We start from the raw sequence: 24,709 nt of genomic DNA, 5'->3' as shown, positions 1-24,709 counted from the left end.
CGAAAAATGATTTGACCATAACTTTCCCAGCGTAGACCACCCCTTTGGCTTTCTTGGTGTGTTAGTGCCGGAGATATACTTACATACTAGATCTTTTCTGTTTGCTCTCCGCATCATAATGATGTTGTCGAGTTTCATCTGAAGTGATAACCTTCGAGAGGAACTCTTCATTCTCTTGTCCCACCAACTTCATCAACGAACAAGAGCGCAGGCGAGCGTCCTGTCTTCAAGGCAGTCCCGCGACGCACCGCTCACCAAACGCACTCCTGCTCAATTTTTCAGCAGCAAACGTGTGGCTGGTAACCAATGAAATGCTCGATATTTCTAAAAGTACTGCTATCGATATTCGACGGTCTCTACTCATAAGCTGCAGCTGTGTTGTTGTTCAATTCAATAAGAGAGTAGTGGCTGAGCAGCTCCAGGTCGGCATTCTTTTTAAATTGATCTTCTCCCCTCTTCAAATATCTTCAGTCATTCTTCTAACTGTGGCAAAGGAATGAAGAGGTTCTCCATAAATTCTCTATGATGGAAGCTAGCCAATAAAGCGGCACAGCTCCTATCAGGTCACGGACATTTTGAACCCTATCTAAATAAAATAGGTAAATCAAAGACTAATCTATGTAGTACCTGCCAAACAGAGGACAACACTAAATAGAGAAACACAGAATAGAGGAGAGCCTACAGTATGAAAAACCCAGACATGAAATTTGGCACAGCATGGCTTCAAAGAAAATCGAGATGCGTGAGATTGTGCTATTTTGCCTTAAGCATAACAACGACCAATTATTTAAAATTGTGCAACAAATTTTGATAATTGAAGCATAAATACACGAAATGCCTCCTAATAAATGACATTCATTAACCTAATCAAATTAAAAATTAAAAATTGGTGTTGGTTTCAATGTGACTACATCACCGTCAGGTGACCTGACGGTGATGTAGTTACATTGAAACCGGTCGCATTAATACATTTTATGTTGTGGAAAATATTGTCAATTTTTAATTAATCATGATATTCGACCATATCATGATTAATTATTATTAGTCTTAAACGCCTCTCTTTATTCATTAAGTTATCTTGATCACAGGTTAAATTATTGTATTTGTAAAAACGAATTGTTAAATACAATGTAGAGCCTGTTTATTGTAAAAATAAAACTGTACGCAATTGTTATTTTAAGTTAGCATGCATAAAGAGCACTGTAAATCTCAAAAGTTGGATAAGTCAGCTTTTATGCTTTTTAACACCACGATTGCATGTGTTGAAAATATAACTGTTCAGTTAGTTTTCAATGTGTGTTAATGTCAAATGAAACAGTAACATATCTGGCGTATTTCAGAAATCCGACGGGTTACTCTTTAATTGGTAACAATATAAACCATTACACACAGTAATCAACCCGAAGGTCGGTTTGGTAGGTGACGGTAGAGTTCACCAAGTACTAAGCCCTATACGGCGTGTGAAATTCGCACATTAATAGGTCTTAAGGGGGGCCAGTTCCTTTCCCTGTGCCGGTTATGGTTTCCCAGGAAGATACCTGGTGCCCGAAAAATCGCGTAGCTTGGGTGGAGCTGCAGGTGCCCAGAGTGCCTTTCCCGGGAATCGAACCCGGGACCCTCCGGTCAGTAGTCCAACGCACTACCCCCTGGACTACCGCGATCCACTTCGCTAAATATTGTAAACAGGGCAATCACCGATAGTCTTAATAACCCATCATAACTTTTATATTTCATACATTACTTTATTTTGTGTGTTAATATAACGTATCCATCTGTAAAATTTTATTGCATTTTAAGTAATGCAGGGGAACTACGTAAAGCGAAAGCTCGAATCCTCTTATAACATGTACCCTTTGTATCTGTTTACAAGTGATAAACAAGGAAGGTTTGTATGGAGAAGACAGTGCCTCCAATCAAGCTCTTCCTTCTTTAAAAAAAATCTCTCTATAACATTTTATAGGCCTCGGCGGACGTTGGTGACAAATGAATGAGAAATTTACCAGAATGCGTCGCGCGTTACCTCCGTCGTTGCTGTAAGCGAGCGAGTGAACATGTTTCAATTTGCAACGACTGCTGCTGACGCAATACGAGAGAAATACTTATGAAACTTGTACCATATATATATATGTAATACATTTGAAGCTATCATATGTAACAAAAATAATATATTTTACCTTCACATTATGCGAATGAAAAACGCACGATTATATCTTTCTTGAACAGACCTCATGCTGCTTCAATGAGAAATTGGACGTTTCCACCGTTAATTATATAATACATTAGGATAATCAATGGTGTCTTGTTCTTGTACTATAGTTAAATTGTAGAAATTTCCATATTTGATGATATTGTTTAAGCAATTCATATGTTTGCAAAAAGGATTCTCACTCGGAGATGAGCATTGCATTCAATGCATAGGAAGGCCACATCCACCAGCTGGTGCTTTCCGGTGAATCTAGGACACAAATAACTATTCGATCTGAAATATCTGCACCCAGGGCATTTGTATTGGAGCACCGTGGCTCAATCGTACATTACATTTTTATGATCTATTCTAAAGCACTGAATGCATGCGAGTGTTTTCACCATTTTAAAACACACACTGTTCGATGGCCTCGTGGCTGTGGGAAGCGATGATTTGTGAGTCGAAGGCAGAAAGTGAGTGCTTCGCTCCAAAATGCATTTCGTGACCTTGAAAAAAATGAGACTCGCCAATGCTTTCCGCCAAATTATTCGCCGCCAGTCAGCCGGTGGGTTGGTGTGCCTGCCTTCACCGCACAATTCACCTGTGAGAATTCAAGTTGTTTACTCGGGGTGGAAATAGACGTGTTCCCTCAACTTACGGCAGGCAAGAAGATAAGAATAGGGCGAAATATGAACGGAGGAGATATTCGGTAGAAATGCGAAATTGAAAAGGGAGTTGGCTGGCGGCCGATGTGTAGAGAGGAGGCGGGGGGGGGGGGGGGGGGGAGGGGAGGCGGGGGGGGGGGAGGGGGGGGGGGAGGGTGAAGGGGGGGAGGGACCAAAACACTCGCTCTTTCCTCTTTTTCTCGCATTAACTTTAGTCTGACAAAGCCAGACTCATCCGAAGTGTACAGTTGTGTTCGACTCGCATACTATTCCACAGGCGGAAGGGGAGGAAGGAGGGTGGATGGCCCCAAGGGATCGGGGTGGGGCTGTTGCCCTGTAAGGGAATCCCTCGCCTTCCCTTTTGCGCCTTTACTTATGCGGCGGAATGAAGGAATTTTGTGTGACAAAATCCATTGCTACAAAGATGATGTATACATTTCAGAGACATTATGTGGAGCTGAATAACGATTTAGTTTAGCACACGTGGTTATGTAGAGTAGAATTTGTGTCCGGTTAAAGGGCATGTCACTATGCAGTGGTTTTTAATTTAAAATTTAACTTGTAGACTGCACCTACACGCGCGCAACCGCATGGCATTTCCGAGGCTGGGACGGAGAATTACGGCAGCCGCATACGTCTTCGTCCGCCCGTCCGAGGTGAGCGAGGCGGAGGTGGGCCGTCCCGTTCCGACCCTCCCGAAACACACCCCCACACACCCATCCCCGGCCCTCACTCCCGTCGCCCCCTTTCGCATTCTTTGACTCACGCCCTAAGGCATCCCCCCCCCCTAGTGCCCCCAAAACACGCATTCCGTCCCTCGAGAGACATCCCGCACATTCCTGAAATTCACACACAACTTACACGCGAGGGCGACCCATTCCCTTCCTTGCAAAATGTGTGTTTTTTTGACAGCCCGATGGAAATAATATTAGAGCCGATTCATTGACGACATATAGCGGAGATTAGGAGATCATCGTATTGACACATATATTGTAATTTCTCTCGTTTAAGCTAAAAAAATAACTAAAAATGATACCAAAAAATACAAAAGACTTACGTCGAAAAATGGAACATTCCACGCAGTTTACCTTTCATTGCCGGGGAAGCATGGCAATCGGTGCAGAAAAATCATTCAGGGGGGGATGAGTAGCAGGTTACAAATTGGCGCCGGTTCAAAAGTAAATATTTGGGACGCACGGGATACATGGCATAAGTAACAATATCGGTTGAACACTCATTTGAAAATGGAAAAACGTTCACGAATGTGGTAAGATTATGAAACATAATCACAGGTACCCCATCTTTGTGTGCCTATGTTTAATTAATTGTAAATAATGTAATATATACGTGTACATATAATAACACACTAGTGTGTGTGTTTATATATATAATTATATATATATATATATATATATATATATATATCCCTCCCCGAACTACAACCTTGACTTGGTGGAAGGGCTTGTGCGTTCCGATGACCCCTGGAACTGTGCTGGCGGGAGTAATAATAATTGCTCCTGGTAGGGTCACCCATGCCAGATAGGTCGAAGGTTAGGAGCCAGACGAAAGGTAGTCCACGCAGTGTCTGTTCCTCAGTGAGGCGGCTGCAATGGCGTCTGACCCCAGAGGGGCGGCCAGTAAGTGATGGTGTCACGTTAAAAACACTATTGAGGAAGGCAACGGGAAACCACCTCAATTATCATTCCCAAGATTTAAATAATGGACAATACAGAGATTTTGAGTCCTGGCAACTACGGAGCTCGTCCCAATCGGCCGTGTGTCGCGCCCGGCAGCGGGGGAGGCAAGGCTTCCGCGGTCGTCATCCCACGAAACCCTTGCAAGGGAAAACCGGCAGCAGCAGGACAGAAGACGCAGGAGAGGAAGACCAAATTAGTTAAAATAGAAACGTGGAATGTTAGGACAATGATGACGACAGGGAAATCGAAGAATGTTAAGCGAGAGATGGAAAGGGGAAATATAGATATTTTAGGTCTATGCGAGGTGAGATGGAAGAATAGTGGGGATTACTGAAGTGATCAGTATAGAATAATATACAGCGGCGGAGGCGAGAGCCAACGAGGGGTTGCCATAGTATTAAATGAAGAGGTAGGAAGAAGCGTAGTCAAAATAAAGCAGGTAACGGATAGATTATTACTAGAAGAGATAAAAGCAGAAACGACGAACTTGGTTATTATTCAGGAATATATACCACCGAGCCACCATAAGGAAAAAGAGGTCGATAGGATATACGATCAGTTAGTGGACATAATCGCGTGTGTTCCCGCATGGGAAGAACTGGAGGTAGGAATGAAAGTGGGCGGGGAATTCGTAAAATCAGTTAGGTTTGCTGATGACCAAGCTTTAGTTTGTCAGTCAGCCAAGGGGCTGCAAGCATTGCTGAGTGAATTGGAAATTCAGTGCGACAGGTATGGGATGAGAATCAATATTAATAAAACAAAGGTTATGCGATTTTCTAGAAAGAAAAAGGCCAAGCTTAACATTAAAATAGGAGGGCAAAAACTAGAGCAGGTAGAACAGTTTACGTATCTCGGTAGTGTTTTGGACCAACACGGCCAAAGTAGTAGGGACGTAAAGAGAAGAATTGCGCTAGGCAAAGAGGCTTTCACAAGAAGGAGGGAGTTGATGACGGGGACGTTGTAAGGATGTTAAGAAAGGACTCGTAAAAACTTTGATATGGAGCGTAGCTATGTTCGGTGCGGAAACGTGGTCATTGAAGCAGGAGGATAGACATAGATTGGAGGCTTTTGAAATGTGGGTGTGGAGAAGAATGGAGAAGGTTAAATGGACAGAGAAGAAAACAAATGAGGAAGTACTTGGTATGGTGGGCGAAGAGAGGGGTTTGTTGGGGGCAATCCTATGGAGGCAGGAAAAGTGGATGAAGGGGGTGTTGACCGGCAGTGGGATGTTGAAGACTGTGATAGAGGGTAGAATGTTGGGCAAAAGAGGAAAGGGAAGGAACAGGATAGGGATATTGGACGGGATGAAGGGAGGAAGAAAGTACTTAGAGCTGAAGAGGGACCTGATGTAGAGTAGGATGTTGTGTGTTGCTAGGGGCTACAAATTATACGAGGGTCATCCGGAAAGTAGTACCCGTTCGTGAAATAAAGACACAAAAGTAAATATTAACAAACATAAAAAATTTTATTTGAAAGAGGATACTTTAAACTACTTCTCAACATAATCTTCAAGCAAATTAAGGCATTTGTCATAACGTGTGACAAGTTTCTGTATTCCTGCTGCATAGTCCTTCGCCGCCAGCTCATTGAGATACGCGAGGGACCCATCTTGCACAAATTTTTGCATAATGCAGATGGTGTTTAACAATTTCATGAACAATTGTTCGAGAAACATTGGGAAAATGCTCACAGATGTCATCAATTGTGACGCGCCGATCGTTCCTCACGAATTCGTCAACTGAGCTCACCAGTTGGTCTGTAATGACAGACGGTCTCTCCGAACGCTCATCGTCGTGTGTGTTCCCCCTCCCCATGTTGAAGTTGCGACACCACCGCCGAACAGACGACTCGTCCATTACATTGTCTCCATACACCTCCTTTAATTGGCGATGAATATCACATGGGCGAACGTTTCTTGCATTGAGGAATTTAATCACTGCCCTCACTTCACAACTGGCGGCGTTCTCAATTTTTTTAAACATTGTAAACAATCACAGAAACAACACAGGCAATGCTAGCGTCACGCAACTTGGCTCAGAGAAGGCAGACAAGCCACTGAAGCTATCTGACCTCGTCCAGCGGCTACTCGCGTCGTCAGCACTTCATGCGGCACGAACGGGTACTACTTTCCGGATGACCCTCGTATGTATATTTTTTTTCGTTTAAAAATGGGCATAGTAAACTTCGGGGGATACATTTTTAAAGAAATATTTTTCCACTCCCGGTGCACCAACAAGTAGGTTTTTTTCAAAATATTGTAAGGTTTTTATAAGTAACATTATCCTCTTTGATTTTATTTCGTGATTATCGGTGATTTTTAATTTTTCTTCGTATATGGGGAATAATAATTGGATGTATATGTGTGGTAAACTTTTTATCGAAACTGGATTTATATCATCGTACATTGTATATGGATGCATTACTCCATTCCTGAGACACTAATTAGCACATATTGTGATAAGATGCGGCGCCGTTTATCAAAAGTTAAAGAATTCTCGTCATTCATTCCTTAAGGGAAGGTGGAACGAAAAATTATGAGGGACGCAAGTTATTTTCTTCTATCCCCACTGCGCGCCATTGGGGCGGTTGATCAGGTGTACTGTAAACAATATTGTAAATTTAGTTTACTTGCGATTCGCCCCTAAGGCACAAGGATCATTTTCCACCTGTGCCCTAGGGGGTGGAGGCTATTGTATGTTGCATGCCCACTCGGTAGTGGAACTTCGCCCTCTTACATTTCAAATTCTAGTTTGCACGTTATTGGATACATTTTTACTAAATTCTAAGGTGCATGTGTCTGTTAGTTGATATTTTATGTATTTGCATGCGTGTATGTTAAAAAGGTTTTTGCATTAATGTATACGCCACTATGTTTTAGGTTTGCATAAATATGTTGATTTTGCATGTGGTTTGTTTCTCGTTAACTGGTGGTGACCCAACAACCCCCGCCATACGCCCTTGTGGCGGCTTGCGGGGTATCATGTAGATGTTGATATATCCATTTTTTGGCTGTTGATGATCCTGTCAGCGTCTTCACGGAGTCAGCGAAATCACTTTCGCCCTCCCGCAAATGATGTTCTCATTCATTGCAATTGCTTTTCGTTTTTCCGCATGGGAAGCAACATGGTTTGTAATACGTAAACGTTGCATGGATTACCTTGTCACTCCCCTTGAAGTATCGTTTATTTTGTCCTCGTTGCACCGATTGCAATCGTATGTGAATGCAAGATCAGCCGCACTCACAACTCAATCTCGCTCTTCAATGATTTTAATTTTCGTTGCTACAGCTATTTTTATTCTCTTAAAAGGATATTTGACAATATTTCACAATTTTTCGACTAACATTTATAAATTACTACTTTGAAATCTGGATAAATTGCAACGAAATCCGACCATTAAACTCCCCATAAATCATCGAGTGTAGGAGGGCAAGAGTTATAATGACGCCTATTGGTGGCAGCGAGGCTAATTGCGTCAAGTTGGGGAGATGTTTTGATACTGGTCACCCTTGCAATGAATGTAAAGTCTGGTGCACATACGACTACAAGCACTAAGCGTTAGACGACCTCAAAATCAGCCGATTGAACTCTTCTATAACATCTGACCTCGCGTGAGGAGAAATATGCGCGCAGGCTATGCCTTTTAGGCACCAGCATGTTCTGTGAAATTGAAATAAGAATGCGTGCATAGTAATGGATAATGTCTGAGGATTGATATTTCGGTTCAGTTAGGCTCCACTATAAATGATCGAGTTAGGCTCTGCTTTTTTTGGGAGTGACGATAGAGTAATTGTTTAAATTGATGGAGAACGTCTAACCTCTTGACTATTTCTGTGGCGAATAGGTCGATATCATGTCGCTGGCTGGCTATCGGATCTTTAACCTTCTGAATGAGCCGGAAGATATGATCGAAAGCGATAAGATATGGATTAGGGTCACGGATTCAGCTAATGAAAGTCCGAGACTTGAGATTTGATTTATGCAGGACAAAAGATTGGCTGGGGGAAATGAGAAAATAAACGGACATTTTTTGACGATTAATATTTCATTTAATACACGGCGATTGGCGAACTCCCACCTCGCGTAATGGAGGAAAAATTGTTCTCGTGTGGCCCACCCAGTTTGAGGGTGCCATACCTGCGGATCCTTTGGCTTTGTGCCAAAGGAACCAAAAGGGTCTCCGAAGGGTGACCCGATTGCAGGCTGGACGACGGTGGAGGGGTTGGGGGGGAGCGAAGGAGGGTGGCCGCTGGGGAATGGGTGGCCGGGGTGGAGGCGACTCGCGACAAGGAGGGGCCTGGGGGCCGGCGTTGCATGCTATGGTTCCGTTCCACGTAGCGCCGGCGCTCGGGGTGGGCGTTGGCGAGTGTACGTTTCGACGGCTTCTTCCTCCTCCTTCTTCGGCCAACGTTAGTCGGAGTGACCGCCCGGGTGTCATCGCCCTCCTGGTCGCCTTTACCGTCGCGGACGAAGGTCACCGCTCGAACGCGTGTGGTGCCGAACCGCTCTCGACATTGACATCGTAGAAAATGGTTGGATACGCTGATTTGCCAACGACGCAGTGGCTTACGTAGATATCCGTAGTCTTTAGGGTAAAGTAGCTTTAGGGGATGCCCTTAATGCAAAACTTACCTTGCTGGAGTACCACATGGTTATGAGAAATACAAACATTAAGAGAGTGTGCAGTGATGAATATTTGGACGGGGAGTTATTCCAACTCGAGCATCTACTGTATTAGGAATACTCATTTTTATTATTATTTATTTTTGACAGGCCATTGGCAAAGTGTCGTAAAGGACGGAGTACAATCGGACACCGTAAGCGTACTATCGGGTGTACCCCAAGTAAGTGTTATCGGTCCACTATTGTTTTTTATGCATAAATAACATCGGATCTCAGGTTTCCAGTTAACATCGTCTATTTCCTGACGATGCCGTGATATATAGGGAAATATCCTGTCATTAAGAGAGTATCACTAGCTAACCACCTAAATGCAATTTAAAAGTGGTTGCGAGGCATTGGGGCTACTAGCAAATTTGAATAATGCTCACCATATAAGATTTCAAACGAGCCAACTGGATTGCAGACGAGAAAGGAAGGAGCTCACCGAGGTTGTGTTTTTTTAATTTCAACTTTGAATAGCCGATAATGAATTCTCAACTCCTCCACGTCTAAAAAATTGGCCCAAAATAAGCAATTCGTATATTGGAACAGGTGCCAATGCGCGAGGAACTGCGTTGCAAGGCCTTGGGACCGCTGCAATAGACCAAGGGCATTGACAGAAGAGAACGATGAACAGCCACTTCCAAAACGGATACGGCGGGACAAAAAACTAAATGCACAAACACAAAGATGCTGTAAACTGAAAAATAATCAGGGACACTCAGCTCAACCAAAAATTAGCAGAGGGGACAGTGAGAGGGAGGCAATCCAGGGGTGCAGGATTCCAAACGCATGCATGCCTCACCACTGTCCGAGCGAATTGCTGCGCCCGATGCTCATTTAATGCCGAGTCTCATCTTACAACACTCTGATGCTGTCTGCATTTTGTGCAGTACGAGATATGTTTTCAATCTTCTCTTTGCATCCTCTTCTGCCACCAAGACGAATATAATGTGTCCGGCGTTTCTTAATTGTCCTTGATACAATTTCGGTTATATATATATTATTATTAGGTAATCTACCGGTTAAGGTAGGTTTTTCAATGGACACAACTACCAAACAAACACTTTATTACACCTAACAAAACACAAAATCCATCATCCTACTCTATATCAGGTCCCTCTTCATCTCTGAGTACTTTCTTCCTCCCTTCATCCCGTCCAACATCCCTATCCTGTTCCTTCCCTTTCCTCGTTTGCCCAACATTCTCCCCTCAATTACAGTCTTCAACATCCCGCTGCCGCTCAATACCCCCTTCATCCACTTTTCCTGCCTCCATAGGATTTCTCCCAACAAACCCCTCTCTTCGCCCACCATACCAAGTACTTCCTCGTTTGTTTGGGGACGATTTAGGGACAATAAGAAATAAATTAGTGACATCAAACAATACCATTATGGGGCAAAACTTTTCCCGATAGTATCTTCGCTAGTTCAAGTGAGTTTTTAATTCCGTACTTGGATGAAAACTTCGAATTCGTCTGAATAAGGTGTTTGTCTTTCTAAACAAAACAATTTCAGGCTCAACTTTGTGGAATTCCTCCATGATGAGAGTAAAAAAATAAACCTTGCACTTCCATAGTTTCGATGCTGTGAATCATCATCTCCTGATGTCGTGTGAAGTACAACTATTGAATCTATATGTGTAAGTGCGAAGTTCCTTTTTTTCACCCTTTATCTTTGTAGCCCAAAGGTGGTTTGGGTCGGAAACATTAGAAACCACTGGCCTAATTGGGATACTATTTTTGTGGATTTTTGACAGATTAAAAATCTGGGCGCAGACGGATTCATTTGCATGATGGCTTCTTTTCCCGAGGACACTGAACATGGATTGATAGAGATTTGGCACTTTTCCTGAAACCCGGGAGATGGGTCCTTTTTTGAAACTAATGTTTGGTTTTCGGAGTCGAACTATTTACATTTCCCAACGCAGTCGTTTCAATCTGATGGCCGACTCCCGCGTTTCCTTCATCTGCATTGGAAATAACAAGGTCTTCCTCCTTTGATGTTGTTTCCTTGATGGGCACCAAGTCATCTGAATCCTTCCGATTCCTTAAGTGTCATGTCTGATGAGTGTATGTACGTTGGCGGCAATGGAATCCATGTCCAAGGCGATGCGTTCATCATTCACGCCGGTGGTGTCCTTCAGCAGAGCCAAGGCTGAGTCCATGGAAAGATATCTCGAGTCGAAACGGGGATATTAGGAAAAGAGTTAACCTTCTGCTCGGCAATCTGAGCTCTTGAGGCTTGAAATTATGTTAAGATAAATTAACCTCTTTGTCGCTACTTTTATGAGGAATTGTTGATGGGGCCTGATGGGAATGAGTGACGGAAGTAAGATTTTTTGCAATCACTTTTCTTTTCCTAAATACAATTTCAGCTGCCCTTGTAGTAGTATTTAGGGGAGGCGACCGACAGCTGAGGTCATTTGCGCCCTAGGGGATGGATAGGAAAGGATGTGGAGAGAAACCCGGCGTCGGCATATGCCTTTTCTTAACGAAAGCCGCCAAGGGGTCCGCAGTTTAACGTCCCATCCGGCGGACGGCGTACTCACTCTATGTGCCCTGCACAAAGCACCTCAAGTAGGGATCGAGATACCTCTGAAAAATATTCAACACCGCCGGGATTGAACCCGAGCCCTCTGGGTGGGAAGCCAGTACGTTAGCCCCCGCACCATCTCGATCCCCTTCGATTCCTACAGTCAGAGAGCAATATGTGGTTTTGAAGGGAAACGCTAAGGTGCGGTGGCTAAAGTACAAGCTTCTCACCGAGAGGGCCCGTGTTCAAATTCTGGAGACAAATAATATTTTTCAGTGGTTGCCTACATGAGAGGTGCTTTGTGGAGTACGACGTCCGTCGGATTGGACGATAAACTGCGGACCCCTCGGCCCCTTTCGACGTGAGTAGGCTGATGCTGACGCCGGGTTTCTCTCCACCCTTCCTCCTTTCTCATCTATCCCAAAACGGCGCAAATGACCGTAGCTGTCGGTCGCCTCTCATAAAAAAATGGTCTTGAGCCTTGGTCATCCCTCCCCCGGACATGGTGGTCCAATTCCACTCGGGTACGTCGAGATAATCAAATCCGCCGGAATATCTCTTTTTCCCGCTCGACCCGCCGAAATGGTTCAACTCGTAAGAATCCGTGAATAACGAAAGAAATTCGGCTCGCCCCCCACAGTCGTTATTTCCGCATGATGGCGGGAGAGGGCCTTCGGGTGTGTTAAGAGGAAGGAAGGCCTTTCTTTGAGGATGGCAGCAGAGGTGTCCTTTCAACCTCAATAAAAAGCTTGATTCCACTTGGACACACTCCGCCGCTTCCCCCTTGGGCAAATGCAAATCCCTCCCCCTGGACATGAATAACCATCAAGAAGCATCGTCCGCCGGGACCACTAAACCCCTCCCTCCACCCCTCCGCCCCATACCTTAAAACGCCCGCCTTCTCGGCCCCTCCGCTCTCTCTCCTGGGGCCGTCGCCTTCCTTCACTCCTCCCCCTTCGCAGTTCAACCCGCGTCTGCACGGCAACCCACATTCCCGTTGCACCTCGACGAGGAGTCGGTTGCGATGGGGTCAGAGGTCGCGCGGACGGGGCAGGGCACCTCTCGCCCGTTCGTCATTGGAAGGGCCTCTCTTCGGCGATATTCCAACGGATGGTGTGAGGTGAAGGGGAGAGGTGACCGTCCGGACAATATGACTGCGTCCGAACGGGAGAAAAGGAAGCGAGCGAAACCAACACGTCAGGGGGAGCCATTAAACTATGACCAAGGGGTGATTCCAATTCCCGTGTAGAAACAAAACCTTTCGAATAATTGTAGACTTGTACGCACTAAATGCTGATTTCGAAATAAAGTGTATCCAGGCGACGTTGACGCTTGGTTATTCTATTCCAATTACGAATGGCAATCGTTCGAAAAATCTTTGTTCTGACGGGATTCACTCCTGTTTTTTCATCATTCAGGGTCGATTAATACAATTTGGTTAAGCCATTGCCTGATACCTCCATTGCACCGCCTTTCAAAACTAATGGCGACTCCAAAATCCTCCGTCGACTCATACAAATCTAATAACAAGGACATTTCACTGCGCCAGTTTTGTAGAAACGTTGTCACACTAGATTAGGTTTTCTCGGGTCTTCCACCGGGTCAGGGGTTTCATATTGGCCAATATGGAACCCCTGACCCGCAGGAAAACCCGAGAAAACTTCATCAAGCAAATACGCCGGGAAAGCACCAATTCTCGCGTTTTCACACTAGTTTTTTCCGAAGAACGTTTGTTTCATACAATAAATAAATCATTATACGAGTATAGTATGAAAATGATGATAGTAAACGAAATGAAATATTTCTTTAAACTTTTTTCTGAAATCGTAAACATTCATAAAATAACTCAGGCCATGATCCACGGATACAAAGAAATATGGCGAAGTACGTAAAAATGGATCGACTGGAAGTAGATCATTAAGTACTCGCAAGTATGGATGTTTACACGTGCACGCACGTACAAAAACGCGCTTCAATTGTCAGCAAAGGTGCACAGAAGTGAAGACGAATGCACAAAATACGCACGAATAACTTAAAATGTTGCCTCTAGAATATTTCGATGCTACTACGACCGCCTTACTCTCCAGAAGTGATGAGCAGGAGGGGCGGGAGGGGTGAGAGGAGTAGGTTCAAAGAACGTTGGGGTGGAGGAGAGAGTTGGGGTGGGGCGTTGGGGTGGAGGAGACGTCTTAGGAGCACTTACGGGGAAATTATGGTTGCTGAAAGCAAATGCCAATTCCATTTTCCAATTCCATCTGTACATGTCTCAGACTGCTCAGGTGCGGGTGGGGAACGGGGAATCCGGATGGGCAGTGTTAGGAAGAGGTGTAAGGCTGGGTTGCCCATTATCACCGTTGCGGTTCAACCTGTATGCAGAGGAAATAATTAAAGAGGCATGGGAAGAACTTGATGTAGGAATGAAAGTTGGCGGGGAATTCGTAAAAATTCGCCGACCCCGGTGGCGGCGGGGTAACGTCCTCGTCTGCCATTCCAAGGGTCGCGGGTTCGATTCCCGCCTGGGTGAAACTTCCTCCACCTAGGGCTTGGGTGTTTGTGAATGTGATCATTGTTATCGTTGTTAATAGTTCGATGTAAAGGCCAAAATGTGCTGTTTTCGGACTAATACTGAATAAATAAATAAATAAATAAAATAAATAAATAAAATCAGTTAGGTTTGCTGATGACCAAGCTTTAGTTTGTCAGTCAGCCAAGGGGCTGCAAGCATTGCTGAGTGAATTGGAAATTCAGTGCGACAGGTACGGGATGAGAATCAATATTAATAAAACAAAGGCTATGCAATTTTCTAGAAAGAAAAAGGCTAGGCTAAACATTAAAATAGGAGAGCAAAAACTAAAGCTGGTGGAACAGTTTACGTATCTCGACAGCGTTTTGGATCAACACGGTCTAAATAGTAGGGACGTAAGGAGAAGAATTGGCAAAGAGGCTTTCGCATGGAGAAGAGAATCGATGACAAAGAATTTGAGTAAGGATGTTAAGAATAGGCTCATAAAAACTTTGGCATGGAGCGTGGTTATGTACGTCGCGTAAACGTGGTCGTCATTGAACCAGTCAATCTTTCATAGTAAGTCGGGGCCTGTAATACGTGAGAAAAACAAATTTTCACTTTTCCACAGACTTTCCCACTTTTTAAAATCTGTGGAGTGGTGCTAATTTCTTTTTCTCATTATGAAGAACTTCCACTACATCTGACCTAAATCTATTGAATGTAAAATGCCCTTAACATCCTCAGATGAGTAACCTGCCTCAAATTAGCGCAGTCAATTAAACTTGTATTTTAACCTACGGTCTATTACTAGCTCCCATACTTTTTCTTCCAATAGTGTCGTGACACTGCTACCTTTTTCATAAAAACTTTTCAGAAGCCTAGCTGCTCTACGTTGCACTCGATTCAGTTCCATCAGTTCTAATGCCATTGTAGAAACTACACAAATTTCTCTCAGCATTTGGGGCTATCGGGCAGTCTTTTACCAATAACATTAAATGTTTGTGTACAAGTGAAAATCAGTTTAAGTATAACCTATCCACTAAGTAACTTGGGTATTTTTAATGTTTTAGATTGTTGAAATGGCAATCGTTTTACTGTTGTTCTAGACAGTTTATGTCTTTCGAGTACGCCATTCATACGAATGTTAAGATGTGCTAAATGACAACAAATGCCTATGTCAAGTATCGCTCCAGATCAAGGAAATAGGAATAATAATGTTGCTTCAAAAAAACAATATGGGCATTTATTATCCATGGGTTAGTTACTAGACCTAGTGAGGTTGGGCGCAGTCGCTGATAGAGCTGCTCGGCCGACAGGTGCGACTCGCCGCTGCTGTTCGCGGACGACAGCGACTGCGAGGCGGACTTGAAGGCGGCCCTCTCCTCTTCCCCGGACGAGAGTGACCACTTCGAGGAGGACGCCCTGCTACTCGCCAAGCGGCCCTTCCCGCCCTGGAGACCCTGCGCAACCCTCCTCGGGGCCGAGAGGCGCCGGTGCGGCCCGCTGGCCTCGTCGTCCTCGTCCGGGGCCCTGGGCGGTGGAGCGGCCCACGCCGCGAACCTCCTCCTGCCCCCGGCCGCCTTCTCCATGGAGGACCTGCACATCCTCGAGTGACGCCGAGGCCCTTGGAAGGTGAGCACCGGCCACGCCCCTGACACGCCGGGGGAGGGCGTCGCACCGACGCCCGTCCCTTAAGTCCGCTCCAATAGCAAACATCCCGATGACTGCCACCGTTGTTAAGGGGCGTGGGAGATCATCTCATACAACAATGATAACGGACAGATTCCATTATACAAGCAGTCCAGATATCGATCATCCTCTCGTAAATACTATGCTGACCGAAGTAATAAGTAGACGTACATTTCAATGGTTGTCTCTGACTTAAACAGCGAAAACAATACTTATTTCTCGTTTGATCTGGATGTTACAGTTAAACCTTCAGCGTGAAGAGTCAATATTAAGCATCAATTTCGACATATCTACCACGCGATCCTCCTAAAAGGTGTGTGGCAGGGTGCGAAACATGGTTTATGAAGATAATACGTAATAAGACGTAAGTTTGATTGAAATTAACATTACATTAATGGCATTTATCAGGGAATAATTTGGTCGGAAGATTTCGCCAGAGCACTATAAGTTCCCATGACGAAAATCAAAGGCAGCCGTTTTTGAGGAGTACGGGACACTAAGTTTGATTTGGCACGCAGCTAAAGTGGTACTCAGGGTCATCAACAAATGGATGAAGAGCAGGGCAAATGATTACTTGGGGGACTTGGAAAATTAGGGTTCAGAAAAGGGAAAGGCACGCTTGATACCATTGCAGTAATGAGTTGATTAATACAGAGGAACATTGGATCAATTATGATGCAGTTCCTCTTACGTAGATTTCGAAAAGACTTTTCATATAGTACATTGGGAAAATTAATGAATATCGTATATTGCAGAAGATACAGGAATAGGAATGCATGTCTCAGACTGCTCAGGTAACGAGTAGGGGACGGAGAGTCCGTATGGGCAGTGTTAGGAAGAAGTGAAAGGCAGGGTTCGACACGTAACCCTGCGATCCACCAATAAGGTGTTTGGGAGGGGGTGCAGGCACCACGTGTGAAGGGTAGGTGATAAGGGAGGATATGGTAAAGGAAGGGAAAATATTCATTAAACATATATCACATACCATGCCAATTTGTACACATGCTGTACTAAGACTTTATTCAAAACAAGGGTTAACTCAACCAATAAAGTACTTAATTTTCACGAGGAGAAAGGGAATAAAAAGGAGCCTAAATAATTTATTCGACATGCCTTCACCATGACAAGACAGGTAATGCAGAATTGAAAAGTAAGAATGGGAAAATCTACTATTACATAGACATACAACTGATAGCCCCCACCCCTAAAATCACAGGATGCTTGACACCGCTGTAGGCAGCGGACGGCGTGCGGTCTCTCTCCCACAGATGAAGACGAAGGGTGGAAGGAGAAGGTTAAACACAACAGTAAGAAGCGGACGGGAAGGGAGGGAATCATTACGATAGACACTTCCAATGTCCGCCGTATAATATCTCCGGTATTGTCTGTGGGAAGAAGGAGTCCTTGAGTCTGCTAGTTCTGGCATCTATTTCCCGAATTGTACGTATGTATGTTTATATATATATATATATATATATATATATATATATATATATATAAACATAAACACAATAATCAACCCGAAGGTCGGTTTAGTAGGTGATGGTAGAGATCACCCAGTACTAAGCCCTGTACGGCGTGTGAAAATTCACACATCAGGGTAGGGGGGGCCAGTTCCTTTCCCTGTGCCGGTTATGATTTCCCAGGAAGATCTGGCACCCGAAAAATCACTTCAGCTCGGGAGGAGCTGCAGGTGCCCAGAGTGCCTTGCCCGGCAATCGAACCCGGGACCTTCCGGTTAGCAGTCCAACGCTCTACCCACTGGATTACCCCGACCCATGTATATATATACAGGTATATATATATATATATATATATATACATATGATCCAAGTGAACAATGTATGTTGGTGTACGAATAATTTGCGAGACCTCGGCGCTGAAACATGCGGCTCTGAATTTACTTAGTAATTTAAACCTAGCATTGAATCGTCTTTCTTCTATTTATTCCCACCCCAACTCCATAAGCATGGAGTTCCCACTCATCTACCACTCTCACCTGATAAGAGTAATTCATGCGTAACAAGTCCTATTTGGGTTTCGCATGAGCGGGTTTTCCTGAATTCGTGCTGATCGTTGCTTAAAAAGTTAATGTTATCAAGGTATTTCATTATTGAACTGACAATTATGTGCTCTAGGATTTTGCAGCAGATAGAAAAAGAGAGATATGGGTCTATAATTACTGAGAACCCCCTGTCACTACTTATGGAAATAGGCGTTATTTACGTGATTTTCCAATTCTTAGGAACTTTGCATTCTGTGAGGGATTTGTTTAATATGTACAACTTTGAGATCCGAGGCGATGTTGGGAGCTAAATGTTTCAACACCCTAGTCGCCATATTTTCGGGACCCGGGGATTCGTTGGTTTTAATCTCTTTGAGCGATATGGCTAAATGCGCTCGGCACAACACTCCCTCCCCTTCCTTGTTTTTATCAAGCCTATCCGTCCATCCCTCGTCCCTCTCTTCGTGTGTGGGGGGAGGGGGGGGGGCGTCTCACGCCGTCCGCTATCTGCAGCGGTGTGTCGCATTCTTTACCTGTGACTTTAGGGGCAGAGACCATCATCAGTTGCATGTCCATGTAAGAGTAGAATTTCCCCTTTTTATCTTTCGATTCTGCATCACCTACCTTGTTATGGTGTTCGCAGACTGCTCAGGTGCGGGTAGGAAACGGGGAGTCAGGATGGGCAGAGTTAGGAAGGGGTGTAAGGCAGGGTTGCCCATTATCACCGTTGCTGTTCAACCTGTATGCAGAGGAAATGATCAAAGAGGCATGGGAAGAACTAGAGGTAGGAATGAAAGTGGGCGGGGAATTCGTAAAATCAGTTAGGTTTGCTGATGACCAAGCTTTAGTTTGTCAGTCAGCCAAGGGGCTGCAAGCATTGCTGAGTGAATTGGAAATTCAGTGCGACAGGTATGGGATGAGAATCAATATTAATAAAACAAAGGTTATGCGATTTTCTAGAAAGAAAAAGGCCAAGCTTAACATTAAAATAGGAGGGCGAAAACTAGAGCAGGTAGAACAGTTTACGTATCTCGGTAGTGTTTTGGACCAACACGGTCAAAGTAGTAGGGACGTAAGGAGAAGAATTGCGCTAGGCAAAGAGGCTTTCACAAGGAGGAGGGAGTTGATGACAGGGACTTTGAGTAAGGATGTTAAGAAAAGACTCGTAAAAACTTTGATATGGAGCGTAGCTATGTACGGTGCGGAAACGTGGTCATTGAAGCAGGAGGATAGACGTAGATTGGAGGCTTTTGAAATGTGGGTGTGGAGAAGAATGGAGAAGGTGAAATGGACAGAGAAGAAAACAAATGAGGAAGTACTTGGTATGTTGGGCGAAGAGAGGGGTTTGTTGGGAGCAATCCTATGGAGGCAGGAAAAGTGGATGAAGGGGGTGTTGACCGGCAGTGGGATGTTGAAGACTGTGATAGAGGGTAGAATGTTGGGCAAAAGAGGAAAGGGAAGGAACAGGATAGGAATGTTGGACGGGATGAAGGGAGGAAGAAAGTACTCAGAGATGAAGAGGGACCTGATATAGAGTAGGATGATGGATTTTGTGTTTTGTTAGGAGTAATAAAATATCTGTTTGGTGGTTAGTTGTGTCCATCCAAAAACCTACCTTAACCGGTAGATTACCTTAAAAAAAAATATCTGTCGCAAAAAGGGGGGGTTCATTTTTATTCCCCTTTCTTCACATGACAAATAACTAATTTATTAGTTGAATTCACCCTTGTTTTGTCTGGGTCTTCCTCCAGCATAGATACAATGTTTTTACGTTCCTTGATGGATTTTTACCAAATATTTTTCCTTTTTCCTTTACTCTCCCATATCCTCCCTTGTCCTCTCTCCACACCTAGTGCTCGCACACTCTGCCATACACCTGTTTGGTGGATCGCCGAGTATTTATGTCGATGTCAAAGTGTGTGAGGTCGCTAGGGGATTACTTCGAAAGGGACTATTCTGTCCCTTTCGAAGTCTCATTGTTCTAGTTGGGCTATTTTTCACAAAATATTCCATGCCTAGATAATTTCCGGACCGACGAGATAGCAGGAATTTCACTTGCCACCCGCAGCGTCTAGGGAATAACTAGTCTGACCAGTATTTTACTTTCATCCTTGCATTTTACATTGGTCGGATACAGCTTAATCGAACTTGTAGCCCTCAAAGTACATGCCTTGGCTGACGACACACCTTTGCCATTGTTTCTTCGAGCTCTCGAGCCCTGACTGGTGAGCCGCCTCAGGGATCCTCTACAGGTCTGCCGTACATTAGTTTTAATGTCGGCAATAGAGTCGAATCGGCGTCCTTTCAAAGTTGATTTTAACTTTGGAAACAAAGAGAAGGTTTTCAGAAACTATGGCCCGGTGGTGGCGCGATCAAGGAGTTCCTGACCAATGTCCACACGTTTTTGTCTCTGTTCATCAGTCAGCACCCGCGGGACGAATTTTGATGCGACGCGCGTCATGCCCATAATGTCTGCCAAATCGTCTGGCAGGATCCAAAACTAATGTTCACTTCTTCGGCTATCTCCCTAACAGTTGAACGGCGATTTGCCAGCACCAAATCGTTCACCAAATTGACATGGTTGGGGTCTTTCGGAGTGGAAGGCCACCCCGTTTGCGAATCTTTTGAGGTTCTGCCCGATTTAAAACGACCGTACTACTCTGACTGACTTCGACTCATAGCTTCATTAACAAAGGCTTGCTGAATCATTCCAAATGTCTCCGTAGCACTTTTGCCAAGTTTGAAACAAAATTTCACGCGCCCACGCTGTTCCTCTAGCTCCCTCATTGCTGCCGTTGTACGCGGCGACGAACAGGTTAAGACACGTACCGCTGCTGCTGCGTAACGACTCGACGTACACCAACGCAACACCTATCTTTTTAGTCGTCAGATATGTCGCCAAATGGCGCACTGTGTTTTGTTTCGATTCGTTGAACGGTTGGCACAGAATAAAATCAATCCGGTCTTTTTTTGATCACACCTTGTAAAAATTGGCAATTTTCCACAAAATAAAATTTAATTCGACCGGTTTCAATATAACAGCATTATCACCAGGTAACAGTCATCACTCAGAGTCCAGTATATTCACTGATTGATTATGATGTAGTTACATTGAAACCGGTCGTATTAGATTTTGTAAAAAATTGCCAATTTTTAATATATCATGATATTCCACCATATCGCGCCTGAAACGTCTCCTTTATTTGTTAGTTTGGAAGGTTTCCGCAAGAATGCCAATGGATTTATACGTTTTACCATTGTCTTAGTGAATGTTTTTCCCTATTTCCTAACCACCTAAAAACACTTCCTCCCCCCTACCTATCTTACCCACTGCTTGCAACCCCTGCCTCGCACCGTTTTCATGGATTTTTGGGTAGTTATCTAGATGTAAATCCCCATGGGGAAGATTCACACCTCAGATCAAATGTCAAGGTGTATCATAAAGAAATTAACTACTCTTATAGCGTTCAAATGATATTATTAAAGTTTATTTTCATGAACCCAACTCCAAATTCAATTAACTTGTCGGCATGATATTTTGAAATGAGTTTATTGCCTCTTCAACATCTACACACAATTTAACATTTTTCTAGTGCATGATTAAACTTACATGTGTGTAGAGGTTACATGATTGGGATTGTGCATGCATGGCGGCTGGCGACCTAACACCCCCCGCCACACGCCCTTGCGGCGATTTGCGGGGTATTGTGTAGATCTGGACAATACTCCCGAGGGACTTATTCTTGGCTCACTCTATTCATTCATTTTCCATTACCGGAAGACTTTTTTTATCAAGTGTTTTGTTACAAATGTCTTTTTTTTCAATTATCCAGCCTTCCGGGAGCTGAAGTTCCGCGAGTTCGCACATTTAGGAGAGAGGCGCTGACCCCCAAGAAGCTGCCGGGCGCACCCGGGGCCACACACACGCACGCACGAGGGGGAGAGTCGCCTCTGTCGATCCACCCTCCCTCCGAGTCTTCACACGCACGTTTTGGCGCCGGCGCCGTGGCCATTCTGCGAGGGATACACCACAATTGCAATAATGAATGTTGCACTGATAAAACACCTAAAATTAATGACTGTGGGCCGCATGACATGATACATGGCTCTCTTTTAATCCCTTCTTTTCTTCAACGAAATCAATTTGTTTGTGTGTGTGTGTGTTTATGTGTGTGTTTTGCTAACTCCTTTTTGAAAGAGAGGCTACTGATTCCTTTTCGCTAGTTGGAAGGGTCTGATACTCATATCCAGGGTCCTCTATTTGTATTATTAGGGCATTTACCTTTTTAAGGCGATGATTTTGGATTAGGTTGAACATTTTCACGCATAAATACGAGGGTATTCCCTCTCTCGTCTGAGAGCCCGAAACAAAAAGCAAGCTATGCACATGACCGGACAACTCCGGCCTCTTTGGCTTTTTACACCAAAAGTGCACGTCGGATGTCTAGGCATCAAGTTACCTCCGATTGAACAGTGGTCCACCGAAGACGGATGCTCAGTGATTGGGAATCTTCTGGAACGACGGTACGAATTTGACGAAGTGAAACACGCATCTCTGAATCATCACTTAGATATAATTATTTTTGTACAACCTGTCTGTGATAAGAATATTGATAATACATGGGTTAGTTGGCCTATAATTAGAGCTGTTGATAACTAAATTAATATAAATATTAACTTGGTCGTCTAAAGTGTACACAAAAATGAAAATATTTATTAATTCAAGTGTTGTATCAGAGGCAGATATTTTTAATTGGATGTTTAGATATATATTATAACTAATATATAATGCGCCATGAGGAATTTTTAAGTGCACAAAAGAAAAATAAACAAGAAATATGTATGAAGAACCTTGTAAATACATATCAGAATAAATATAACAAAATGAGAATATTTTAAGAAATGTAACTCTGGCCTTTATCTATTTGCAAAAACCCCCACAACCACATTTTATTCTTCATTTATCCCCGAGTTCAACAAATAAAGTGATATTATTAATTCCTGGGACATTAAAAACAACAGTTTTGAGTTTCCAGCAAGAGATTTTTGATTACGCTCAAATGGAAATTCTGAAGGCTCGTTTTGAGAGTTCAATCGATTGCGACAGCATGGCTGACCAATGACTTCAACCGAAAGTAGAGTAAAAATTGTCATTTTCTAGGGCAGACATTTGGCATCATGTTGAGATATAACGACCACTAAGGTGTTGCCTTAGTGAATGTCGTCTGAATAAAATACACTCTTCGCTCTGCAGGACGATCTTATCCCGGTTCTTTTTCTACAAGAATTGTATAAAAAGTATCGGTCACAATTTTTCCTGACGTGTTCGTGGACTGCTGAATCCAGACCGTCGGTTGTTAAGTGTGCTCGTGACCGCAGATGTCGTATGATAGGTATTGATAAGATTACAGTTCACACCACTATCACTGTTAATTTGGCGATACGGAAATATGGGCTACACTCTTCCCGAGGGTCTATGGACGGATGGCCAAGAGCTGGGCCGAGTGTCTGCTTGCGAAGACCTTTTACAACGACATCGCGACGATTCCCCAGCCCCCTTGAAGTCTAGACTTGGCACCAGCTCCAGACCAGTTCCAATTCCGAAAAATGAAATCCTCCCTCAAAGGGCACCACCATGGGACCCTAAGTGCCGTCAAATAACTTGTACGCATACCCTTAAGGACATTCCGGAATTCGCATTCCAGGGAGCCTTCGACTCGAGGAATAGCCGCTGGCGAAAGTGTTTCGGCGCTCAAGGGATGTACTTTCGAGAATTTTGAGGCAATGCAGCTACATCTGAAATAAATCTATTTTTTCCTAAATTTTTCCCCATAGTTTTTTACCTATCCTGTATTTGCCTCCATGGCTTTTCCCGGAGGACCTGAAATGCGAAATATCACAACACTGACGGGGAATACGAAGTCACTCAACTGTATCTCGGTCGTTCATTGGTTAGTTTCTCTCCACCGCCGCCTTTATTCTAGATGGTAGTAATGTGAGCTCTTCAGCCTAATTCCTTCAATATTCAATCAGGTACACGGCTTGTATGATGATGCATCTCGAACTTTAAAAATATTGTCCCTTTGAATTTTTTTGAAGAAATTGATGAATTCATCACTGAATTTAGTGTAAGACAAAGCCAGTCAAACCGTGAATAAATTAAAAATGCTGAATTATAATGCTTCGGGGGAATATACATTTATAAATTACGTGTTTTAAGTCAATGGTCGGTGACGAATTCGCCTATCTGGAGCGCATTGCATAATCCGGGCCCGTCCCGACTCTCGTCTCAACAATCCTCTGGGTTTTCCTCTCTTCCATGACCCTGCGCACCCTTCCCCTAACCCTGCGGTACTCCTCCACCCCCCTCACCCCCATTGAACACCCTGGTCCCGCTCCCAAAACCAAGAGCGCAGACCTTGCACCCACTCCCAGCGCTCTGCGCCCACTGCCCACACTCAGGGTATCCTCCTCCCAGCGCACCCTGTCCACGCTGCGTCCCTACCTCAATCCCTGCACCCCCTCTGCGTCGCCACATGGCGGACTTTTCAGGGTGGCGTGAATCCTCGGGAGAAATGCAAATTTGTGGCCAATGGCAGGGAGTGGAGGGTGGGGCGAGGGCACTCTGCGCTGCCGGTGTAATCCCCCGAGGGTGTTGTCCTCCCCCCCCCCATCTCCTCAAACCACCCCCCCCCTTTCCTCCCCCCTTCCTCCGGCTCTCGCGCGACGAAGGCGTCTGCTCCCCTTTTAATATCTTCCAATTATC

At 44.3% G+C, this 24,709-nt stretch overlaps 1 protein-coding gene across 1 annotated transcript in view; it reads left to right on the top strand.

Annotated features, from left to right (window-relative positions):
• Positions 1–22,761, top strand: part of LOC139685451 (uncharacterized) — a 49,955-nt gene extending 27,194 nt beyond the window's left edge. Inside the window, exons 3-4 of the mRNA XM_071582472.1 lie at positions 15,566–15,881; positions 21,777–22,761. Coding sequence (XP_071438573.1) covers positions 15,566–15,863 — 298 coding nt within the window. The 3' untranslated portion in view covers positions 15,864–15,881; positions 21,777–22,761. The remainder of the gene's footprint in view (positions 1–15,565; positions 15,882–21,776) is intronic.
• The last annotated feature ends 1,948 nt before the right edge of the window (positions 22,762–24,709 follow it).

Source organism: Hetaerina americana, unplaced genomic scaffold, assembly GCF_022747635.1.
Source record: "Hetaerina americana unplaced genomic scaffold, ioHetAmer1.1.p SCAF_112, whole genome shotgun sequence".
Taxonomy (NCBI): Eukaryota; Metazoa; Arthropoda; class Insecta; order Odonata; family Calopterygidae; genus Hetaerina; species Hetaerina americana.
The sequence above is the reverse complement of the archived record's forward strand: the minus strand, read 5'-3'. Positions and strand labels throughout refer to the sequence as shown.